The sequence below is a fragment of the Gigantopelta aegis genome, chromosome 3 (assembly GCF_016097555.1).
Source record: "Gigantopelta aegis isolate Gae_Host chromosome 3, Gae_host_genome, whole genome shotgun sequence".
NCBI lineage: Eukaryota > Metazoa > Mollusca > Gastropoda > Neomphalida > Peltospiridae > Gigantopelta > Gigantopelta aegis.
The window spans coordinates 57,366,530-57,391,009 of NC_054701.1; the positions used below are offsets into that span (position 1 = coordinate 57,366,530).

A 24,480-nucleotide genomic window follows, 5' to 3' on the forward strand; every position below is an offset into this window, starting at 1 on the left:
CATTATGCTAATTCCAGCGCTGAACATGGATGCCAAATCATGCCATTGCATTGCATTTACAAACCTTTTATTATTATTATTATTATTATATTATTATCATTTTTGTGACGGACGGACGGCCAGTTTAAAAAGGAAAACTAGCGCATGATCATATAATTATTGTGTAACTTATATCGTTGATAAGTTACTGCTGAAATTATTGTCCTACCTTGTCCATTGTATTATAGTTGATCATTGTCAGTGCCGGATTTATAAGGTGGCAAAGAGGGTCATTTGCCCCGCGGCCTTCTACCAGAGTGGCCCACAGACTAAGGACTTCCTTTATAAAAAAATTAATAATTATAAAATTAGTTTAATTATTAAACACAATTAACAAAGTGTGTGTGAGGACATCAGAAAATAGAAAGACAGGGGCCCCAGACCTGAAGTGCCCCGGGCTCCCCAAGGTCTAAATCCGGCCCTGGTCATTGTATTCCGCCTTAAACGGGTACTCGAGTCCTGTGAACGGACTCGAGTCTTGCTAGACTCGACCCGTGCCCGAGTATTCGAGTACTCGTGGATATCCTAGTTGGTAGATTTATTATGTAGGACTTCAGGATAGATAAGATATCGGCTTGCATTTATCCTGCTCCGATCGAATGGCGAATGTCGTGAGGGAGAGCTCCCCCCTCCCCGACCCTCTGTTTATGCATCTGTCTCTGTCTGTCTGTCTGTCTGTCTCTCTCTCTCTCTCTCTCTCTCTCTCTCTCTCTCTCTCTCTCTCTCTCTCTCTCTCTCTCTCTCTCTCTCTCTGCGTGTGCGTCTTTTCATAACATGATGGTCCTAGAAAAATAATATCAAGATGTTTTATTACAATAATCTTTAATGTTGTACGATCCGAAGCACCGTATCCTTTCCCCTCATCCCTGCAGGTTGGACTACACCAATTAAAATCCCATAGGCAACCATGTTAACGTTTGTGTTTAAAAACACTATATGTAATATACCAACCAAAATATGACCCATAAATATCAGTACCACAACCTCTACCTCAAAGTATTAACTGCAGAAAATGGTACCTTTCGTGGCTCATTTTCGGTATAACCAGATGTTTTTACAACACCCCTAGTTTCGCACAAAATTTTAGTACTTTTTTTTACAGGTACCCCATACATGTTCCAAGCACAAGGATACTTGACACAGCGGTACTAGATGAAATAAAATTGCATACATTTTTAGCCCAGATGAAACTAAGTTTTTTTTACATCCAACACACTCACATTTATAACCAATCACAGGACTTATGGTGTTAACGTCTGTGCACCTCCAACTTTGACCCAGCTTGAAATTATTTGGTTTAGTGCTACCTGCAAGCGCGCCTGTGCGCTTAATTTAGACCAGTCAGTGTCATATTCTATATATAGCGATGGATTTCCCAGGTTTACGTCATTAACAGTCTGCTTCTTGGTGTGTTACTACATGGTTCTTAGTCTACATATAGAATTTACACGATATTGCGAAACAGGTAATTTAACTGAAAAAAAGGTTTTATATTATTGAAAAACTAGACATATAAATTATATGTCTAGTTTTTCAATAATATAAAGTTTTAACAAATTAACATTACAAAGAAAATAGATTGTAACACGAATAAGCACCTTTCCATGGTTGCGCCGACATGTTGTTCAATATTTTTTAACTTTAGATCCTACAAACTATGCTGCTTTGGTTTGAGACTTCCATGGGTTTATTTTCGTGGTAAAATTGGCAAAGAAATGAATGATATACTTTGTGCTTTCGTGTCAGGTCCAAAGTGTAATATATGTTTTATTTTACAGAACACGTAACAGTGCTAGTCTACGAACTTATTCTTCGTAGAAATTTCTACTTTCTGTTTAGGTATTTTCTGAAATTTCAAAACACGGGACGGGTGTTAAATGTCAAACCGGACGCAATTTAATTCTCAACTGGTTATTGTGCAAACGTTTTTGGGGTAACTTATTTAAAAAACGTTAGGTTCACGCGGTTTTTCTAGGCACGGTCTAGTAATCGGAACCACATTGACAACTATTATTTTGTTTGTCAAAATTTTAATTTAATAATACAAATAATAATTAGCAAGCAGTTTTTCATATTTTTTCCACGACTTTCTAAAAATCCCACGACTTTTCAGGCTTGAAAAAATAAAGAAAAGTAAAATGCAAATTCCATTACTTTCGAGGAATCACAGGACCGTTCGGAACTCTATATTAGGCCAAGTCTAGTCAAGTCAAGTCAAGTCAAAAACAAATTTGGTTTGCGTTCTTTTGTAACAGTATATATATATATATATTTTTTTTAATGAATCTTAGATAACATTAGATAACCAAGTCATGTGTCGGTTTAAATACAAGACTACTGTTTTTAATGACTGCTACACTCTTAAGTCCTAGCAAAACATGACAATGAACCATGCTAATAGTAATTTAACACCAACATGTTCACTTCTAGTTAGAGTTGGGTATTGCCATAATTTTGATATTGCGATATATAATGGGATATTTAACTAAATGTTGTGATATATATTGCAATTATATTGCACAATCTTGAAGCTAAATTATAAGCATCTGTGTAGTAATACCATGACTGTTTCCTGTATAAAATATATTAAATTTGTTTTAAAATCCCAGCGTTTTGTTTAAAATCTAAAATATTAATTCACGTTTGCTATTATATAGTTGTCGTTAACAAACGCCAAGTTCTAAAAATCGAACAATTTTTCCGCTTGAATGCAAACATTTCCAGAAATATATTCATCTGTACTTTGACCGGCCTCGGTGGCGTCGTGGCAGGCCATCGGTCTACAGGCTGGTAGTTGCTGGGTTCGGATCCCAGTCGAGGCATGGGATTTTTAATCCAGATACCGACTCCAAACCCCGAGTGAGTGCTCCGCAAGGCTCAATGGGTAGGTGTCAACCACTTGCACCGACCAGTGATCCACAACTGGTTCAACAAGGGCCATGGTTTGTGCTATCCTGCCTGTGGGAAGTGCAAATAAAAGATCCCTTGCTGCTAATTGGAATGTAGTGGCGACAGCGGGTTTCCTCTTAGAATCTTTGTGATCCGTAACCATATGTCTGACGCCATATAACCGTAAATAAAATGTGTTGAGTGCGTCGTTAAATAAAACATTTCTTTCTTTCTTTCTTTCTTTCTGTACTTTGAAGTTCTGTGTTATAGACTTATTAACAAGCGCTAGCTCTTTTTAAAGATAATTTTAGTGTCTGGCTTGTCGGAAGAATATTAAACAACCAATGCACCTTTTTTTACTTGGCCTTATTATTTTGATTTAAAAAGACATCAAGGTTTCAGCAAGAAATTAATATTTGGGTATGGCGATACGGAAGACAAAAATTATTATTCAGTGGAATCGTGTGATATATTTATATAGATATTAGATTTAGATACATTTAACTTTGCTTTTTATATTCCTTTCTTGAAAGGGTCATCCTACTGCACATATAAAAATAAGTTTTATAATTTATTAGTACTTTAAAGCCAACATTAATCAACCAGTAATGATAACAGTAATTAATTTTGTCAAAAGGTCAAGTAAAAACATTAAAAAATCTTCCAAATATTTTGGATATGGCGCCATACGCAAATAATGTTTTTTGGGAGATGGCATTTTACCCTTCGGCAGAAACCCTGAATATATATATATATATATATATATATATATATATATATATACTCTCCAACAAAAGTAGGGGAACCTGAAATATTAATGTTAATATCAACTATTAGACCGAACATACGTTTTGACCACAGACATCCTAGTAAAGAACGTTCAGGTCTGTTTATCAACACACCGAAACACGTTCCATAGTTTGCACGTGCATCACGCAGTTGCCCCGTACTCCTGCGTGGGGTGTCATTCTCGATTTTGACAGTTTCCAAGAAGGTCGATTAATCACTGTGGAACATTATTTCTGTCGAGCATTTTCATTCTGTTCATCATACAGTTGCTACTGTTTTATTTTTACTCATTTTTATTTGAATTTGCGATTTACTGATAAAAAACGTCAACTTTCAAATTTCACTTCCGACCCCAATCGTCCTTCAAGATCTTTGGTGGTCATAAAACCTACTGTAATAATGAACTACCGGTTGTACTGTTTGCCCAATTAATTCACTATTATCATATAACCATTCCCCACAGCTAATATACCTTACAATTTTGGCAATTGTAAATTCTTATTAGAGTTCCCCTACTTTTTTTGAAGAATATATATATATATATATATATATATATATATATATATATATATATATATATATATATATATATAAACAACTCCAATTAATATGGGTTTTTTCTTCTTTTTCTTCAGATATGGCCTCCTCATGTTACACTGACAACGATGAAGTCTCGTGCAGTCTCTGTATGGAGGTTTTTAGCGACCCGAGGACAATACCTTGTGGGCACACTTTCTGTCGCGCATGCCTACAGAACCTTTTCAACTCCAACAAGAAGCCTCACAGCATCTATCGTTGCCCCGTATGTAGAAAGCGCGTGTCCCTCCCGGACACGACGAAACCAGTATCATGCTACGCCGACCAGTTCCCACGCAATGTGGCGCTCTTGCAGGCCATAGACACCATCAGCAAGTTAAAGCAACGTGGGTTAACAGTCTTAGCTAACTGATTCTCTGTGGTGTAGGTTCTAATAGACCAAATCAATTCCTTATTGCCGATAATGTTAACGTTTACTAATAAAACTGATATAAGCAGCGTATCAACACACCCAGGAAGTACAGCAGTAGAAAGTGTGATACCTCACATCTAATCTACCTGCAAGAAAATGGGAGGTCACGTATCATTTAAGAGATTTAATTAATGTTTTTAATAGCAACCGTCATTTACGCTGAAAATTGCAGTTTCATTTTTGGGGGTACCCCGCATTAGTTTCAACCTCTGGTATATACTGCATAACAACTGTTTAACAATAAAAGTGTATTTATTTAATGTCAATGGATTATAGTATTTGCACAAACAATCAATGTCACATATTACTACCAATCACACCCACAGCTGCTTTTACTCTATAAATATTTGACACGGAACTCTCTTCTTTGGTACTATGCAACCTGTAATAGGCGATCGGGCATAAATCTGGTATGTTCTGGGTTCGCATCCCGGTACTGGCTCCCACAAGACCAAGTTTAATGACTCCGTGGTTAGTGGCCGGTTTCTCTCTCACTGACCACTCACCCTCCGTTCTGGACAGACATCCCAAATAGCTGGGGTGTGTGTCCAGAACAGCGTGCTTAAATCTTAATTGGATATAGGCACGAAAATAACTATAAATCAATGAAACTATACCACTAGAGCACATTGAACTATTAATAATCGGCTGTTGGATGTCAAAAATTAGGTAATTTCAACATATAGTCTTAGAGAGGAAACCCGCTACATTTTTCAATTAGTAGAAAGGGATCTTTTATATGCACCATCTCACAGACAGTAAAGCACATATCACGGCCTTTGACCAGTTGTGGTGCACTGGTTGGAATGGGAGAACATAAGTGAATGAATAAAAGTCTTAAAAGCTGTTTATTTGCGTATATTTTATTGTACTGTTGTAGGGGGAAAAAAACAACAACAACGATTTACAAACTTGACTTACGATCCTTTAATAAAAATAGTGGAGAGAAAACATTACCGCCGCCAACCACCCCCACATCCCTCTACCCGGTTCTGCGAGTCTGAATATTGTAGTGTCCTTGAAAACAAAGTATCGAAATTTAGGAAAATCGACCTGTGGGTCCCGGTGTAAAGCAGGCTTATTTGAATGAATGAAAGTCAATACAGTTTAGTGAGAGGGAAAAAAAGTAAAGTTTTATTTAACGACACCACTAGAGCACATTGATTTTTTTTTATCTTATCATCGGCTATTGGACGTCAAACATGTGGTCATCCTGACACTGTTTGTAAGAGGAAACCCGCTGTCGCCACTACATGGGCTACTCTTCCGATTAGCAGCAAGGGATCTTTTATTTGCGCTTCCCACAGGCAGGATAGCACAAACCATGGCCTTTGTTGAACCAGTTATGGATCACTGGTCGGTGCAAGTGGTTTACACCTACCCATTGAGCCTTGCGGAGCACTCACTCAGGGTTTGGAGTCGGTATCTGGATTAAAAATCCCATGCCGCAACTGGGATCCGAACCCAGTACCTACCAGCCTGTAGACCGATGGCCTAACCACGACGCCGGTCTAGTGAGAGAGAAGTCTAACAACTAGCCACTTACCCAAGTGCTGCATGTGAATTTATGTATTATCAGTCTCTCCGTAATTTAAGTTAGGGGAGAAATTAAATGGACAGACCCTAGTTTTTAAACACTACAGCATATGTTTCACTATTAGAGCCGTTTATCATAACTGAAGTCAAACATTACTTGTATTTTATTCTTTAGATTATCCATTTCTGTAGAACCGGAGTGTTTCTGGTCATCCTGGTGTTTATAATACAAAAACAAAAATAAAATAAAAATAAAAATAAAATAAATTTTAAAAATCCATTTTAAACAAATATTTTTTCGGTTTCAACATCACAGACTTCTTTCACTCTATTGTAACTATATCTAAAAGAGTTACAGGTTTGTAAATTAACTAAACTTAGTGTCCATGTTTTTTACGGGTTAAAAGTAGGGTCTGCGCCTTTAACACCTGCCTCAATTTTTCTCTTCACGGAAATTGTCTCTTAACGTTTTTCTTTTGTCTTCTTTTTGTTTATTAGGTGATGCCCCAGCAACCACTACAACAACAGATCATCTAACGCAGAATATGAAGTCCATCTGCCAGAAACTGGAGAGGTTCAACCACATTCTTCAAAGCAAAATGAAGTCCGACCAGATCGTGACAACCCTTCGCGCCGAACAGACCCGGATGAAGAAAGAGCTACAACAATGCCAGCTCTCCACAAATAATGGCATTTCAGAGACACGAGCAAGAATCCTAAACATATCGGGCATCCAGCCTGACCGGAAGAGAGATAAAATGGTACAGACAGGAGCGTTTAACATGCAGGCAAACGATTTCCTTAGCTCTGGCATACAGTGCATCCTGGTGCTCGAAGGCGAACGATCGAACACGATTGTCGTGACCGATTCTTTCAACTGGTCTGTGAAATATTTCTGTGCAGAGACGTTTGCTCTTCAAAGCAAACGCAAGGTGTTCGGTGCCCCGTGCGGCCTTGCAGAGTCACGTGATCAGCAGGTGGCGGTCGTCCTGCCAAGAGAAAAGCAGATACTGTTTCTGACAATGCGGGATGACACCAGCCTGACCAAAAAGGTGAGGACTGACAGAATGTACTTTTACATAGCCATGCTGCCTGCCAACCGTATGGCAGTCACCGGGGGTAATCTGCAGTCTGTCGCCCATGAAAACTGGTGGGGTAAATACGTTGACGTGTTGGATGAAGAGGGCACAGTGATCCAGTCCCTACTCTTTGACATGTTCATCGAGCCGTGGTGTCTCGCAGTGAAAGGAGACTCTCTAGTTGTCGTATCCGACTGTGGTTCGCTGGTATCGGTGGCGTCATCAGGGGAAGTCACGTGGGCGACGCGTGATCAACAAAGGCTACTTCATCTACGTGGCGTAACGTGTGACGTAGAGGAGTTTGTTTATGTTTGTGACAATGACAGGAGTTGTGTTGTTCAGTTCTCACGTGACGGTGAGATCATCCGGGACATCCTCACGTGCCAGGATGGACTGACGGAGCCTCTGTACGTCTGCTGTGATCAGGACAAACTGTATGTCGGCCAGAGCAATGGAGAAGTTAAAATATTTACGTGGAGCAAAGATTAAAGTTGCAGGATGTCCGCTCCACGGATTCTGTAAAATGCACAATATAAATACAACTGCTGTTTTAATAATGATACTTTCCCCGGACAGACAATTGGACTCGGTGAAGCCTGTTAGATAGGGTTCTTTATTCCAGAGAATATATCAAATAGTCTAAACATACCTTATAGTTATAAGGAAAAAAAAGTATTATTAAAATACATTCACATCTATACATAAACAGTTCTAAAACACAGTATTAAAACACAATTAGCCTAATATATATATATATATATATATATATATATATATATATATATATATTGTAACAAAATGTGGGCGTTTAGTAATTATCAATGTTGTTTGATGATGAAGTCTCCATTACGGGCCTTCGCGGTTATTTCACAGACCGCAGACTAACGGCTCAGAGATCGTTTTCAAGGAAAATATTACAATATTCTATGTCATTATTACTCTTACTATTTAAAACATATTATGGAATTTTTACGTAATCGAATGATGTAGCAGTCACTACCTGTCGTTAGCGTTTTTACTATTTCTAGCCAGTTGAAGCTGTGAAAATAGCACAATTTTATTTGCATGGAAGCCGCCATCTTTGAACTTAACATATGAACGATTTTCAGCCTGTTGCTATATTAATTAGGTTGTAAACGGACTATTGTTTAGATAATTTAGGATATTATTTAAATATGCTAGTTTATAATAGTTATTGGAAAAATAGTGGTTTCCTTAAATATTAGTTTATTGTATTTCTTAATTACTAATTTCCAGCATTTACGACTTAGTGCTATTTTTAACTTGACATTATTTCCATTATATCGTGTGCGCTATTTATAACATGACCTTCTTTACCGTATATGGAATATTCCTATTTTTATCCAACCTTTTTGGCTAAATAAGGGGTTGGTACGGGGTATAAAAAGCGCGACGTCATGACGGTTGGAGTTCAGTTTCTCGGACCATACAGATTTTAAAGAATTAATAACTAGGCCTCCAATGGTAACAACAAATAAAGAAATACAGAAATATTATCACACAGATACAGCACATACACACAGAACAGATAAAGAACAAGTATTTAGAGATTACAGACTTAGATTCCAGATTTTCACAGCGTTAGGTTCACGTTAAAGTTACGTCCCTCTCCTTGACGGTAGTGACGGTTGACGAACTGAGTGACGGGGTAGGGTAAAACTTAGAATTATGTAAATAAGTATAAATAAATAAACTATATAAGCAATTAGAAATTATTAATGAAATCATAATTTAATTCTAAATACTAAATTGATGTATTTTGTGTAGTTAATGTATTGTGACTATTATACTGTTGTTAATATTATTAATTATTTACAAGAATACATTTCTTGAGTTTAACTCTACCTGACTTTGTTCTTCTTCATTTAATTACTTCATATTACAGGACAGTTACTGTAATAATTACACTTTATTTATCTTGCACTTTGTGTGCCTCCCATCTACCAGTTTGAGAATACATTTCTCAAATTTATTAAATTATTTTCTGTTGACAACCTGTGTTGTGAATTAAGGCCACTGTAAGTAAACAGATTAAAGACATACCGTACAGGAAAGAAATATAGATTAGTGTAGAGAGGTAATGTACAGGAAAGAGATACAGATTAAAGACATATAGTACGGGAAAGAAATATAGATATTAGAGTAAAGAAGGAATGTACTGGAAAGAGATGCAGAATACAAATTAAAGATATATATATAGTACAGGAAAGAGACAAATAATACAGAATAAAGAGAGTACAAATATTGAAGAAAGAGTTTATAAGTTACAGTCGCCACCGCTCGACACGAATCACACAACACCAGGTATATCACCACAGTCGCGTAACAACGACGTGGGGATTTTGTCACAGTGGTGGCAGAGAACGTGGGACCAAACACACAAGATAACTAACGTTAAAGAGCATGTCTAACAGTGATAGAGAGTCACCGTTGGATATAGAAGACCGAGAGACTGGACCTGATGTGAACTTCCTAGGTAGCCCAGAGTCCGAAGTAGCTTTTCATGAAAGACACAGACAAGGAATTACTTATTCTGGACTACTGGAGGGATCCTCCCATCAAGGAGCTTTACTCATATTCACACCAGTAAGAAATCCAAGTTATAAACACACACAAGATCATAGTCCTGAGAGGGAAACTGAAAGAATAAAGACATTTATTACAAATACAACGATGCCAAAGATATTATTGTCCAAGTCTTCACAGTCAAGTTCATGTCCCAATGTTCATGGGATAAACAGAGAATCAAGATACGCTAATGCACAGCACAGGTCTGAAAGAGAAAAATATTCACAGTATGAACAAACCATTTTAGATCCAATATCAAGACAAAGTGGTCACACAGTATATCAAGCAGATACAAATGGAATGCCACAGATACGTTTTTCTAATTTTGTTACAAGTAACAATAACAGTTCAACAAGTATAAGACACAGTAATAAAAAGCCTGCCATTTATGATGGTGAAAGTAACTGGTATGACTATCTAGTTCATTTTGAAATGGTTGCAGAGTTGAATCAGTGGGATGAAGAGACAAAAGCAATGGAACTTGCTACCAGTTTAAGAGGTCAAGCACAGACTGTACTCACAGATTTAACAAGAGAACAAAGAATGAACTTTGCATATTTTAAAACGGTATTAGCATCAAGATTTGAACCAGAAAATCAGTCGACAATGTTCCGCATTCAACTGAAAAATAGAATATGGCGAAGAACAGAATCTATAAATGACTGGGCGCAAGATATTAAACAGCTAATAAAGAAAACACAGCCATATGTTAGCCGAGAAGGAAAAGGGAGATTAGCTGTAGACTATTTTATGAATTCTCTGAATGACCCAAATTTAGAGTGGGCTGTTAAAAACAATGACCCGGAAACATTAGATAAAGCTGTTCAAATGGACTTAAAGTATGAAGCATTCCAGTTAGGACACAAAAGAAAATTTAAAGATTATGGTGATGTTTGAATGCAAAGAACAGATGAAGACCCAATAAAGTTACTCGAAAACAGAATGCAGAATTGACAAACTGGATAGAGAAATGAGAGATAAGCAAAGACACACAGGGAGAGAGAATCAAAGATTCCACAACAAGAAAGACTGTAGATGTACTCACTGTGGTATATATGGTCATGAAGAAGTAGACTGTAGGAGGAAATATTTCGGACTAAGAATTATACAGAATTCTTCAACAGAGAACCATACTACAGTGAAATGGAATACAAGTCAGAGTCAGGAACACTGATAACAGCCAGCTGTGTGGGTCCAAACCTGGCTGAAACTATACTACAGTGAAAAGGAATACAAGTCAGAGTCAGGAACACTGATAACAGCCAGTTGTGTGGGTCCAAACCTGGCTGAAACTATACTACAGTGAAAAGGAATACAAGTCAGAGTCAGGAACACTGATAACAGCCAGTTGTGTGGGTCCAAACCTGGCTGAAACTATACTACAGTGAAACGGAATACAAGTCAGAGTCAGGAACACTGATAACAGCCAGCTGTGTGGGTCCAAACCTGGCTGAAACTATACTACAGTGAAATGGAATACAAGTCAGAGTCAGGAACACTGATAACAGCCAGCTGTGTGGGTCCAAACCTGGCTGAAACTATACTACAGTGAAAAGGAATACAAGTCAGAGTCAGGAAAACTAATAACAGCCAGTTGTGTGGGTCCAAACCTGGCTGAAACTATACTACAGTGAAAAGGAATACAAGTCAGAGTCAGGAACACTGATAACAGCCAGCTGTGTGGGTCCAAACCTGGCTGAAACTATACTACAGTGAAATGGAATACAAGTCAGAGTCAGGAACACTGATAACAGCCAGCTGTGTGGGTCCAAACCTGGCTGAAACTATACTACAGTGAAATGGAATACAAGTCAGAGTCAGGAACACTAATAACAGTCAGCTGTGTGGGTCCAAACCTGGCTGAAACTTCTACAAAAGGGCCCGACAACAACAACACAGAAAATGGACTTTATTTATTTATAACAGTTCTTGGAGATAAATGTAACTGTTTGACTGATTCCGGCTCTACTATATCAGTTATTCACCCAGAGAGATATTATGAAATACCTGCAGCAAAGCGACCTACTTTAATACGAAGTGGAACAAACAGATGGAGGTGTTGTCTCACTCCTAGGCACTATAACAGTCCCAATAAAGATATCCGAGAATCTCATCTTAAATCAAGAATTAATAGTTGCTGATGTCGAAGCACAGCTCATACTGGGGTATGACTTTCTTTGAGACAACCAAAGTACTTTACATATGGGAGATGGAACTATCACATTGAAAGGAGAAACGTTTCAACGTCAAAAAGAAAGTCAAATGACCTCTACATTTAGAGTGACAGTTGAAAAGACTGTAATTATACCTCCAAATAGTGAAATGGTATTTACTGGAAAAGTCGAAGCAGGTGTAAAGAAACAAGATCTGATTGTTGAAGCAAACCCAGAGTTCACAGAGAGAGCTGCGATAATAGTTGCACGATCAGTCATAACATAGAAACTGGACTAATTCCTGTCCGAATAATCAGTTTATCCAATGAACAGGTCAGAGTGTATAGCTAAAGCATCACCTGTAAATAAAATAACAGAATTAGGTAATGGAGATACGATATGTAACAGTGATATAGCTGGAGATATAAGAAAAATCCACCACATTTAAATGATCTTTTTGACTACTCAAGTGCAGAGTTAAACCAAGATCAGAAAGAGTTAGTCAGAGAATTATTGCTAAAACATCAAAATGTTTTTGCAAAATCAAAGACAGAGTTAGGAAGAAGCAACATTATACAGCATAGCATTGATACAGGTAATGCACACCCCATAAAGCAACACCCAAGATGTATACCACTGTCAAAACAAGCAGAAATTGAAAAACTGGTACAAGAAATGGTCGAGATGGGTATCGCATAACCTTCAAACAGCCCATGGGCCAGTCCAGTAGTATTAGTCACAAAGAAAGACAAGAGTTTAAGGTTTTGCATTGATTACAGTTAAAGATTCTTACCTGCTGCCAAGAATTGACGACCATGCTTAGAATGTAAATATTGTGAATGCCAGGATGATAAAGAAAGAAAAGAATTTTCTAACCATACTAAATGTACAGATGAAGAAACAGAGTTGAAAGATAATAGAGTGATATTTGCTATTACCAGACAAAATGGAAAAGGAATGAAAAGAACCGCAGAAAAGACTGAAAATAGAAGAGTTCCAGATGGGAATGGGTCAGTATCCTGCACTAGTCCGGATGGTGTGGATGAGACTGAAACGAAGTCGCCAAATAAAATAAGTGCACATTCCCCTTTTAAAAATATAACCTCAGGTATATCCTGGCATGAACACCTCGGACGCGCGGCTGGTCCGTGCTCGTGCGAGAGAAGAATCCAGGGCGATTTGCTCGGAGGCCTAACCTCAAGCATAGTACGTTCTGGGAAATGATAGCCCAGGAACGTCCTCGCTTGCGCTTGGGACGAAAGACCAGGAGCAACACCTGGCACAACCTCTAGACTATCTTCCATCATGAAAAACAGTTCGAAAATGGTTTCAAGCTAAAACCAAAGAGGAGATAAGAAATGGGCAAGCAGCAGATGTCGATCTAAAAAATCGAACACGGACTACTTGTCAATAAAAAGGACAGGAAAGAAGTTTCAAACGAAAGATAAAAGATTAGAAGGTATTTAGATCAGTGGGATAAGTTACGAATGTACGATGGTATTTTATATAGACAACAACCAAGTGGAACTGGCCATTCCACAAAGTTGCAACTTTTATTTCCAGAAGTATGGAAGACCGAGGTCTTAGAAGGGTTACATAACAACCCAGTGGATGGTCACTTAGGAGTGGATCGAACAACAGCACGTATCAAAGAGCACTTCTACTGGCCAGGTATGGATGAAGATATCAAGAAATGGTGCAAAGAGTGTTTAATTTGTCAAGCTCGAAAGAATCCACAGAAAATATCAAGAGGGAACCCGAAACAACAGTCAACATCACAGACTTCTTTCACTCTATTGTAACTATATCTAAAAGAGTTACAGTTTTGTAAATTAACTAAACTTAGTGTCCATTTTTTTTACGGGTTAAAACTAGGGTCTGCGCCTTTAACAGCTGCCTCAATTTTTCTCTTCACGGAAATTGTCTCTTAACGTTTTTCTTGTGTCTTCTTTTTGTTTATTAGGTGATGCCCCAGCAACCACTACAACAACAGATCATCTAACGCAGAATATGAAGTCCATCTGCCAGAAACTGGAGAGTGTCAACCAAATTCTTCAAAGCCAAATGAAGTCCAAGATTAAGCGACTTGACAACAGGTTCGTTGAGACTGCAGACGAAATCGACCAGATCGTGACCGCCCTTCGCGCCGAACAGACCCGGATGAAGAAAGAGCTACAACAATGCCAACTCTCCACAGACAATGGCATTTCACAGACACGAGCAAGAATCCTAAACATATTGGGCATCCAGCCTGACCGGAGGAGAGATAAAATGGTACAGACAGGAGCGTTTAATATGCAGGCAAACGATTTCCTTAGCTCTGGCATACAGTGCATCCTGGTGCTCGAAGGCGAACGATCGAACACGATTGTCGTGACCGATTCTTTCAACTCGTCTGTGAAATATTTCTGTGCAGAGACGTTTGCTCTTCAAAGCAAACGCAAGGTGTTCGGTGCCCCGTGCGGCCTTGCTGAGTCACGTGATCAGCAGGTGGCGGTCGTCCTGCCAAGAGAAAAGCAGATACTGGTTCTGACAATACGGGATGACATCAGCCTGACCAAAAAGGTGAGGACCGACAGAATGTACTTTTACATAGCCATGCTGCCTGCCAACCGTATGGCAGTCACCGGGGGTAATCTGCAGTCTGTCGCCCATGAAAACTGGTGGGGTAAATACGTTGACGTGTTGGATGAAGAGGGCACAGTGATCCAGTCCCTACTCTTTGACATGTTCATCGAGCCGTGGTGTCTCGCAGTGAAAGGAGACTCTCTAGTTGTCGTATCCGACTGTGGTTCGCTGGTATCGGTGGCGTCATCAGGGGAAGTCACGTGGGCGACGCGTGATCAACAAAGGCTACTTCATCTACGTGGCGTAACGTGTGACGTGGAGGAGTTTGTTTATGTTTGTGACAATGACAGGAGTTGTGTTGTTCAGTTCTCACGTGACGGTGAGATCATCCGGGACATCCTCACGTGCCAGGATGGACTGACGGAGCCTCTGTACGTCTGCTGTGATCAGGACAAACTGTATGTCGGCCAGAGCAATGGAGAAGTTAAAATATTTACGTGGAGCAAAGATTAAAGTTGCAGGATGTCCGCTCCATGGATTCTGTAAAATGCACAATATAAATACAACTGCTGTTTTAATAATGATACTTTCCCCGGACAGACAACTGGACTCGGTGAAGCCTGTTAGATAGGGTTCTTTATTCCAGAGAATATATCAAATAGTCTAAACATACCTTATAGTTATAAGGAAAAAAAAGTATTATTAAAATACATTCACATCTATACATAAACAGTTCTAAAACACAGTATTAAAACACAATTAGCCTAATATATATATATATATATATATATATATATATATATATATATATATATATATATATATATATATATATATATATATATTGTAACAAAATGTGGGCGTTTAGTAATTATCAATGTTGTTTGATGATGAAGTCTCCATTACGGGCCTTCGCGGTTATTTCACAGACCCGGTTATTTCACAGACCGCAGACTAACGGCTCAGAGATCGTTTTCAAGGAAAATATTACAATATTCTATGTCATTATTACTCTTACTATTTAAAACATATTATGGAATTTTTACGTAATCGAATGATGTAGCAGTCACTACCTGTCGTTAGCGTTTTTACTATTTCTAGCCAGTTGAAGCTGTGAAAATAGCACAATTTTATTTGCATGGAAGCCGCCATCTTTGAACTTAACATATGAACGATTTTCAGCCTGTTGCTATATTAATTAGGTTGTAAACGGACTATTGTTTAGATAATTTAGGATATTATTTAAATATGCTAGTTTATAATAGTTATTGGAAAAATAGTGGTTTCCTTAAATATTAGTTTATTGTATTTCTTAATTACTAATTTCCAGCATTTACGACTTAGTGCTATTTTTAACTTGACATTATTTCCATTATATCGTGTGCGCTATTTATAACATGACCTTCTTTACCGTATATGGAATATTCCTATTTTTATCCAACCTTTTTGGCTAAATAAGGGGTTGGTACGGGGTATAAAAAGCGCGACGTCATGACGGTTGGAGTTCAGTTTCTCGGACCATACAGATTTTAAAGAATTAATAACTAGGCCTCCAATGGTAACAACAAATAAAGAAATACAGAAATATTATCACACAGATACAGCACATACACACAGAACAGATAAAGAACAAGTATTTAGAGATTACAGACTTAGATTCCAGATTTTCACAGCGTTAGGTTCACGTTAAAGTTACGTCCCTCTCCTTGACGGTAGTGACGGTTGACGAACCGAGTGACGGGGTAGGGTAAAACTTAGAATTATGTAAATAAGTATAAATAAATAAACTATATAAGCAATTAGAAATTATTAATGAAATCATAATTTAATTCTAAATACTAAATTGATGTATTTTGTGTAGTTAATGTATTGTGACTATTATACTGTTGTTAATATTATTAATTATTTACAAGAATACATTTCTTGAGTTTAACTCTACCTGACTTTGTTCTTCTTCATTTAATTACTTCATATTACAGGACAGTTACTGTAATAATTACACTTTATTTATCTTGCACTTTGTGTGCCTCCCATCTACCAGTTTGAGAATACATTTCTCAAATTTATTAAATTATTTTCTGTTGACAACCTGTGTTGTGAATTAAGGCCACTGTAAGTAAACAGATTAAAGACATACCGTACAGGAAAGAAATATAGATTAGTGTAGAGAGGTAATGTACAGGAAAGAGATACAGATTAAAGACATATAGTACGGGAAAGAAATATAGATATTAGAGTAAAGAAGGAATGTAATGGAAAGAGATGCAGAATACAAATTAAAGATATATATATAGTACAGGAAAGAGACAAATAATACAGAATAAAGAGAGTACAAATATTGAAGAAAGAGTTTATAAGTTACAGTCGCCACCGCTCGACACGAATCACACAACACCAGGTATATCACCACAGTCGCGTAACAACGACGTGGGGATTTTGTCACAGTGGTGGCAGAGAACGTGGGACCAAACACACAAGATAACTAACGTTAAAGAGCATGTCTAACAGTGATAGAGAGTCACCGTTGGATATAGAAGACCGAGAGACTGGACCTGATGTGAACTTCCTAGGTAGCCCAGAGTCCGAAGTAGCTTTTCATGAAAGACACAGACAAGGAATTACTTATTCTGGACTACTGGAGGGATCCTCCCATCAAGGAGCTTTACTCATATTCACACCAGTAAGAAATCCAAGTTATAAACACACACAAGATCAAAGTCCTGAGAGGGTAACTGAAAGAATAAAGACATTTATTACAAATACAACGATGCCAAAGATATTATTTTCCAAGTCTTCACAGTCAAGTTCATGTCCCAATGTTCATGGGATAAACAGAGAATCAAGATACGCTAATGCACAGCACAGGTCTGAAAGAGAAAAATATTCACAGTATGAACAAACCATTTTAGATCCAATATCAAGACAAAGTGGTCACACAGTATATCAAGCAGATACAAATCGAATGCCACAGATACGTTTTTCTAATTTTGTTACAAGTAACAATAACAGTTCAACAAGTATAAGACACAGTAATAAAAAGCCTGCCATTTATGATGGTGAAAGTAACTGGTATGACTATCTAGTTCATTTTGAAATGGTTGCAGAGTTGAATCAGAGGGATGAAGAGAAAAGCAATGGAACTTGCTACCAGTTTAAGAGGTCAAGCACAGACTGTACTCACAGATTTAACAAGAGAACAAAGAATGAACTTTGCATATTTTAAAACGGTATTAGCATCAAGATTTGAACCAGAAAATCAGTCGACAATGTTCCGCATTCAACTGAAAAATAGAATATGGCGAAGAACAGAATCTATAAATGACTGGGCGCAAGATATTAAACAGCTAATAAAGAAAACACAGCCATATGTTAGCCGAGAAGGAAAAGGGAGATTAGCTGTAGACTATTTTATGAATTCTCTGAATGACCCAAATTTAGAGTGGGCTGTTAAAAACAATGACCCGGAAACATTAGATAAAGCTGTTCAAATGGACTTAAAGTATGAAGCATTCCAGTTAGGACACAAAAGAAAATTTAAAGATTATGGTGATATTTGAATGCAAAGAACAGATGAAGACCCAATAAATTTACTCGAAAACAGAATGCAGAATTGACAAACTGGATAGAGAAATGAGAGATAAGCAAAGACACACAGGGAGAGAGAATCAAAGATTCCACAACAAGAAAGACTGTAGATGTACTCACTGTGGTATATATGGTCATGAAGAAGTAGACTGCAGGAGGAAATATTTCGGACTAAGAATTATACAGAATTCTTCAACAGAGAACCATACTACAGTGAAAAGGAATACAAGTCAGAGTCAGGAAAACTAATAACAGCCAGCTGTGTGGGTCCAAACCTGGCTGAAACTATACTACAGTGAAAAGGAATACAAGTCAGAGTCAGGAACACTAATAACAGCCAGCTGTGTGGGTCCAAACCTGGCTGAAACTATACTACAGTGAAAAGGAATACAAGTCAGAGTCAGGAAAACTAATAACAGCCAGCTGTGTGGGTCCAAACCTGGCTGAAACTATACTACAGTGAAAAGGAATACAAGTCAGAGTCAGGAAAACTAATAACAGCCAGCTGTGTGGGTCCAAACCTGGCTGAAACTATACTACAGTGAAAAGGAATACAAGTCAGAGTCAGGAACACTAATAACAGCCAGCTGTGTGGGTCCAAACCTGGCTGAAACTATACTACAGTGAAAAGGAATACAAGTCAGAGTCAGGAAAACTAATAACAGCCAGCTGTGTGGGTCCAAACCTGGCTGAAACTATACTACAGTGAAAAGGAATACAAGTCAGAGTCAGGAACACTGATAACAGTCAGCTGTGTGGGTCCAAACCTGGCTGAAACTATACTACAGTGAAAAGGAATACAAGTCAGAGTCAGGAACACTGATAACAGCCAGCTGTGTGGGTCCAAACCTGGCTGAAACTATACTACAGTGAAAAGGAATACGTCAGAGTCAGGAACACTGATAACAGCCAGCTGTGTGGGTCCAAACCTGGCTGAAACTATACTACAGTGAAAAGGAATACAAGTCAGATCCAGGAACACTGATAACAGTCAGCTGTGTGGGTCCAAACCTGGCTGAAACTATACTACAGTGAAAAGGAATACGTCAGAGTCAGGAACACTGATAACAGCCAGCTGTGTGGGTCCAAACCTGGCTGAAACTATACTACAGTGAAAAGGAATACAAGTCAGAGTCAGGAACACTGATAACAGTCAGCTGTGTGGGTCCAAACCTGGCTGAAACTATACTACAGTGAAAAGGAATACAAGTCAGAGTCAGGAACACTGATAACAGCCAGCTGTGTGGGTCCAAACCTGGCTGAAACTATACTACAGTGAAAAGGAATACAAGTCAGAGTCAGGAACACTGATAACAGTCAGCTGTGTGGGTCCAAACCTGGCTGAAACTATACTACAGTGAAATGGAATACAAGTCAGAGTCAGGAACACTAATAACAGGCTGTGTGGGTCCAAACCTGGCTGAAACTATACTACAGTGAAAAGGAATACAAGTCAGAGTCAGGAACACTGATAACAGCCAGCTGTGTGGGTCCAAACCTGGCTGAAACTATACTACAGTGAAAAGGAATACAAGTCAGAGTCAGGAAAACTAATAACAGCCAGCTGTGTGGGTCCAAACCTGGCTGAAACTATACTACAGTGAAAAGGAATACAAGTCAGAGTCAGGAACACTGATAACAGCCAGCTGTGTGGGTCCAAACCTGGCTGAAACTATACTACAGTGAAAAGGAATACAAGTCAGAGTCAGGAACACTGATAACAGTCAGCTGTGTGGGTCCAAACCTGGCTGAAACTATACTACAGTGAAAAGGAATACAAGTCAGAGTCAGGAACACTGATAACCGTCAGCTGTGTGGGTCCAAACCTGGCTGAAACTATACTACAGTGAAAAGGAATACAAGTCAGAGTCAGGAACACCGATAACAGCCAGCTGTGTGGGTCTAAACCTGGCTGAAACTATACTACAGTGAAAAGGAATACAAGTCAGAGTCAGGAACACTGATAACAGTCAGCTGTGTGGGTCCAAACCTGGCTGAAACTATACTACAGTGAAAACGAATAGAAGTCAGAGTCAGGAACACTAATAACAGGCTGTGTGGGTCCAAACCTGGCTGAAACTATACTACAGTGAAAAGGAATACAAGTCAGAGTCAGAAACACTGATAACAGCCAGCTGTGTGGGTCCAAACCTGGCTGAAACTATACTACAGTGAAATGGAATACAAGTCAGAGTCAGGAACACTGATAACAGTCAGCTGTGTGGGTCCAAACCTGGCTGAAACTATATTACAGTGAAATGGAATACAAGTCAGAGTCAGGAACACTGATAACAGCCAGCTGTGTGGGTCCAAACCTGGCTGAAACTATACTACAGTGAAAAGGAATACAAGTCAGAGTCAGGAACACTGATAACAGCCAGCTGTGTGGGTCCAAACCTGGCTGAAACTATACTACAGTGAAATGGAATACAAGTCAGAGTCAGGAACACTGATAACAGCCAGCTGTGTGGGTCCAAACCTGGCTGAAACTATACTACAGTGAAATGGAATACAAGTCAGAGTCAGGAACGCTGATAACAGCCAGCTGTGTGGGTCCAAACCTGGCTGAAACTATACTACAGTGAAATGGAATACAAGTCAGAGTCAGGAACACTGATAACAGCCAGCTGTGTGGGTCCAAACCTGGCTGAAACTATACTACAGTGAAAAAGAATACAAGTCAGAGTCAGGAACACTAATAACAGGCTGTGTGGGTCCAAACCTGGCTGAAACTATACTACAGTGAAAAGGAATATAAGTCAGAGTCAGAAAAACTGATAACAGTCAGCTGTGTGGGTCCAAACCTGGCTGAAACTATACTACAGTGAAAAGGAATACAAGTCAGAGTCAGGAAAACTAATAACAGCCAGCTGTGTGGGTCCAAACCTGGCTGAAACTATACTACAGTGAAAAGGAATACAAGTCAGAGTCAGGAAAACTAATAACAGCCAGCTGTGTGGGTCCAAACCTGGCTGAAACTATACTACAGTGAAAAGGAATACAAGTCAGAGTCAGGAACACTAATAACAGCCAGCTGTGTGGGTCCAAACCTGGCTGAAACTATACTACAGTGAAATGGAATACAAGTCAGAGTCAGGAACACTGATAACCGTCAGCTGTGTGGGTCCAAACCTGGCTGAAACTATACTACAGTGAAAAGGAATACAAGTCAGAGTCAGGAACACTGATAACAGCCAGCTGTGTGGGTCTAAACCTGGCTGAAACTATACTACAGTGAAAAGGAATACAAGTCAGAGTCAGGAACACTGATAACAGTCAGCTGTGTGGGTCCAAACCTGGCTGAAACTATACTACAGTGAAAACGAATACAAGTCAGAGTCAGGAACACTAATAACAGGCTGTGTGGGTCCAAACCTGGCTGAAACTATACTACAGTGAAAAGGAATACAAGTCAGAGTCAGAAACACTGATAACAGCCAGCTGTGTGGGTCCAAACCTGGCTGAAACTATACTACAGTGAAATGGAATACAAGTCAGAGTCAGGAACACTGATAACAGTCAGCTGTGTGGGTCCAAACCTGGCTGAAACTATATTACAGTGAAATGGAATACAAGTCAGAGTCAGGAACACTGATAACAGCCAGCTGTGTGGGTCCAAACCTGGCTGAAACTATACTACAGTGAAAAGGAATACAAGTCAGAGTCAGGAACACTGATAACAGCCAGCTGTGTGGGTCCAAACCTGGCTGAAACTATACTACAGTGAAATGGAATACAAGTCAGAGTCAGGAACACTGATAACAGCCAGCTGTGTGGGTCCAAACCTGGCTGAAACTATACTACAGTGAAATGGAATACAAGTCAGAGTCAGGAACACTGATAACAGCCAGCTGTGTGGGTCCAAACCTGGCTGAAACTATACTACAGTGAAATGGAATACAAGTCAGAGTCAGGAACACTGATAACAGCCAGCTGTGTGGGTCCAAACCTGGCTGAAACTATACTACAGTGAAAAAGAATACAAGTCAGAGTCAGGAACACTAATAACAGGCTGTGTGGGTCCAAACCTGGCTGAAACTATACTACAGTGAAAAGGAATATAAGTCAGAGTCAGAAAAACTGATAACAGTCAGCTGTGTGGGTCCAAACCTGGCTGAAACTATACTACAGTGAAAAGGAATACAAGTCAGAGTCAGGAAAACTAATAACAGCCAGCTGTGTGGGTCCAAACCTGGCTGAAACTATACTACAGTGAAAAGGAATACAAGTCAGAGTCAGGAAAACTAATAACAGCCAGCTGTGTGGGTCCAAACCTGGCTGAAACTATACTACAGTGAAAAGGAATACAAGTCAGAGTCAGGAACACTAATAACAGCCAGCTGTGTGGGTCCAAACCTGGCTGAAACTATACTACAGTGAAATGGAATACAAGTCAGAGTCAGAAAAACTGATAACAGCCAGCTGTGTGGGTCCAAACCTGGCTGAAACTATACTACAGTGAAATGGAATACAAGTCAGAGTCAGGAAAACTAATAACAGTCAGCTGTGTGGGTCCAAACCTGGCTGAAACTTCTACAAAAGGGCCCGACAACAACAACAAAGAAAATGGACTTTATTTATTTATAACAGTTCTTGGAGATAAATGTAACTGTTTGATTGATTCCGGCTCTACTATATCAGTTATTCACCCAGAGAGATATTATGAAATACCTGCAGCAAAGCGACCTACTTTAATAGGAAGTGGAACACAAACAGATGGAGGTGTTGTCTCACCCGTAGGCACTATAACAGTCCCAATAAAGATATCCGAGAATCTCATCCTAAATCAAGAATTAATAGTTGCTGATGTCGAAGCACAGCTCATACTGGGGTATGACTTTCTTTGAGACAACCAAAGTACTTTACATATGGGAGATGGAACTATCACATTGAAAGGAGAAACGTTTCAACGTCAAAAAGAAAGTCAAATGACCTCTACATTTAGAGTGACAGTTGAAAAGACTGTAATTATACCTCCAAATAGTGAAATGGTATTTACTGGAAAAGTCGAAGCAGGTGTAAAGAAACAAGATCTGATTGTTGAAGCAAACCCAGAGTTCACAGAGAGAGCTGCGATAATAGTTGCACGATCAGTCGTAACATAGAAACTGGACTAATTCCTGTCCGAATAATCAGTTTATCCAATGAACAGGTCAGAGTGTATAGCTAAAGCATCACCTGTAAATAAAATAACAGAATTAGGTAATGGAGATACGATATGTAACAGTGATATAGCTGGAGATATAAGAAAAATCCACCACATTTAAATGATCTTTTTGACTACTCAAGTGCAGAGTTAAACCAAGATCAGAAAGAGTTAGTCAGAGAATTATTGCTAAAACATCAAAATGTTTTTGCAAAATCAAAGACAGAGTTAGGAAGAAGCAACATTATACAGCATAGCATTGACACAGGTAATGCACACCCCATAAAGCAACACCCAAGACGTATACCACTGTCAAAACAAGCAGAAATTGAAAAACTGGTACAAGAAATGGTCGAGATGGGTATCGCATAACCTTCAAACAGCCCATGGGCCAGTCCAGTAGTATTAGTCACAAAGAAAGACAAGAGTTTAAGGTTTTGCATTGATTACAGTTAAAGATTCTTACCCGCTGCCAAGAATTGACGACCATGCTTAGAATGTAAATATTGTGAATGCCAGGAAGATAAAGAAAGAAAAGAATTTTCTAACCATACTAAATGTACAGATGAAGAAACAGAGTTGAAAGATAATAGAGTGATATTTGCTATTACCAGACAAAATGGAAAAAGGAATGAAAAGAACCGCAGAAAAGACTGAAAATAGAAGAGTTCCAGATGGGAATGGGTCAGTATCCGGCACTAGTCCGGATGGTGTGGATGAGACTGAAACGAAGTCGCCAAATAAAATAAGTGCACATTCCCCTTTTAAAAATATAACCTCAGGTATATCCTGGGATGAACACCTCGGACGCGCGGCTGGTCCGTGCTCGTCCGAGAGAAGAATTCCGGGCGATTTGCTCGGAGGCCTAACCTCAAGCATAGTACGTTCTGGGAAATGATAGCCCAGGAAAGTCCTCGCTTGCGCTTGGGACGAAAGACCAGGAGCAACACCTGGCACAACCTCTAGACTATCTTCCATCATGGAAAACAGTTCGAAAATGGTTTCAAGCTAAAACCAAAGAGGAGATAAGAAATGGGCAAGCAGCAGATGTCGATCTAAAAAATCGAACATAGACTACTTGCCAATAAAAAGGACAGG

General features: G+C 38.9%; 1 protein-coding gene across 1 annotated transcript; it reads left to right on the top strand.

Moving 5' to 3' along the window:
* The first annotated feature begins 1,419 nt into the window (after nucleotides 1-1,419).
* On the top strand, nucleotides 1,420-9,199 carry LOC121368307. The gene is made up of 3 exons (XM_041492979.1): nucleotides 1,420-1,504; nucleotides 4,353-4,640; nucleotides 6,761-9,199. The coding sequence occupies exons 1-3, from the start codon at nucleotides 1,459-1,461 to the stop codon at nucleotides 7,828-7,830; spliced, it is 1,404 nt and encodes a 467-aa protein (XP_041348913.1). The 5' UTR covers nucleotides 1,420-1,458; the 3' UTR covers nucleotides 7,831-9,199.
* Nucleotides 9,200-24,480: the final 15,281 nt, after the last annotated feature.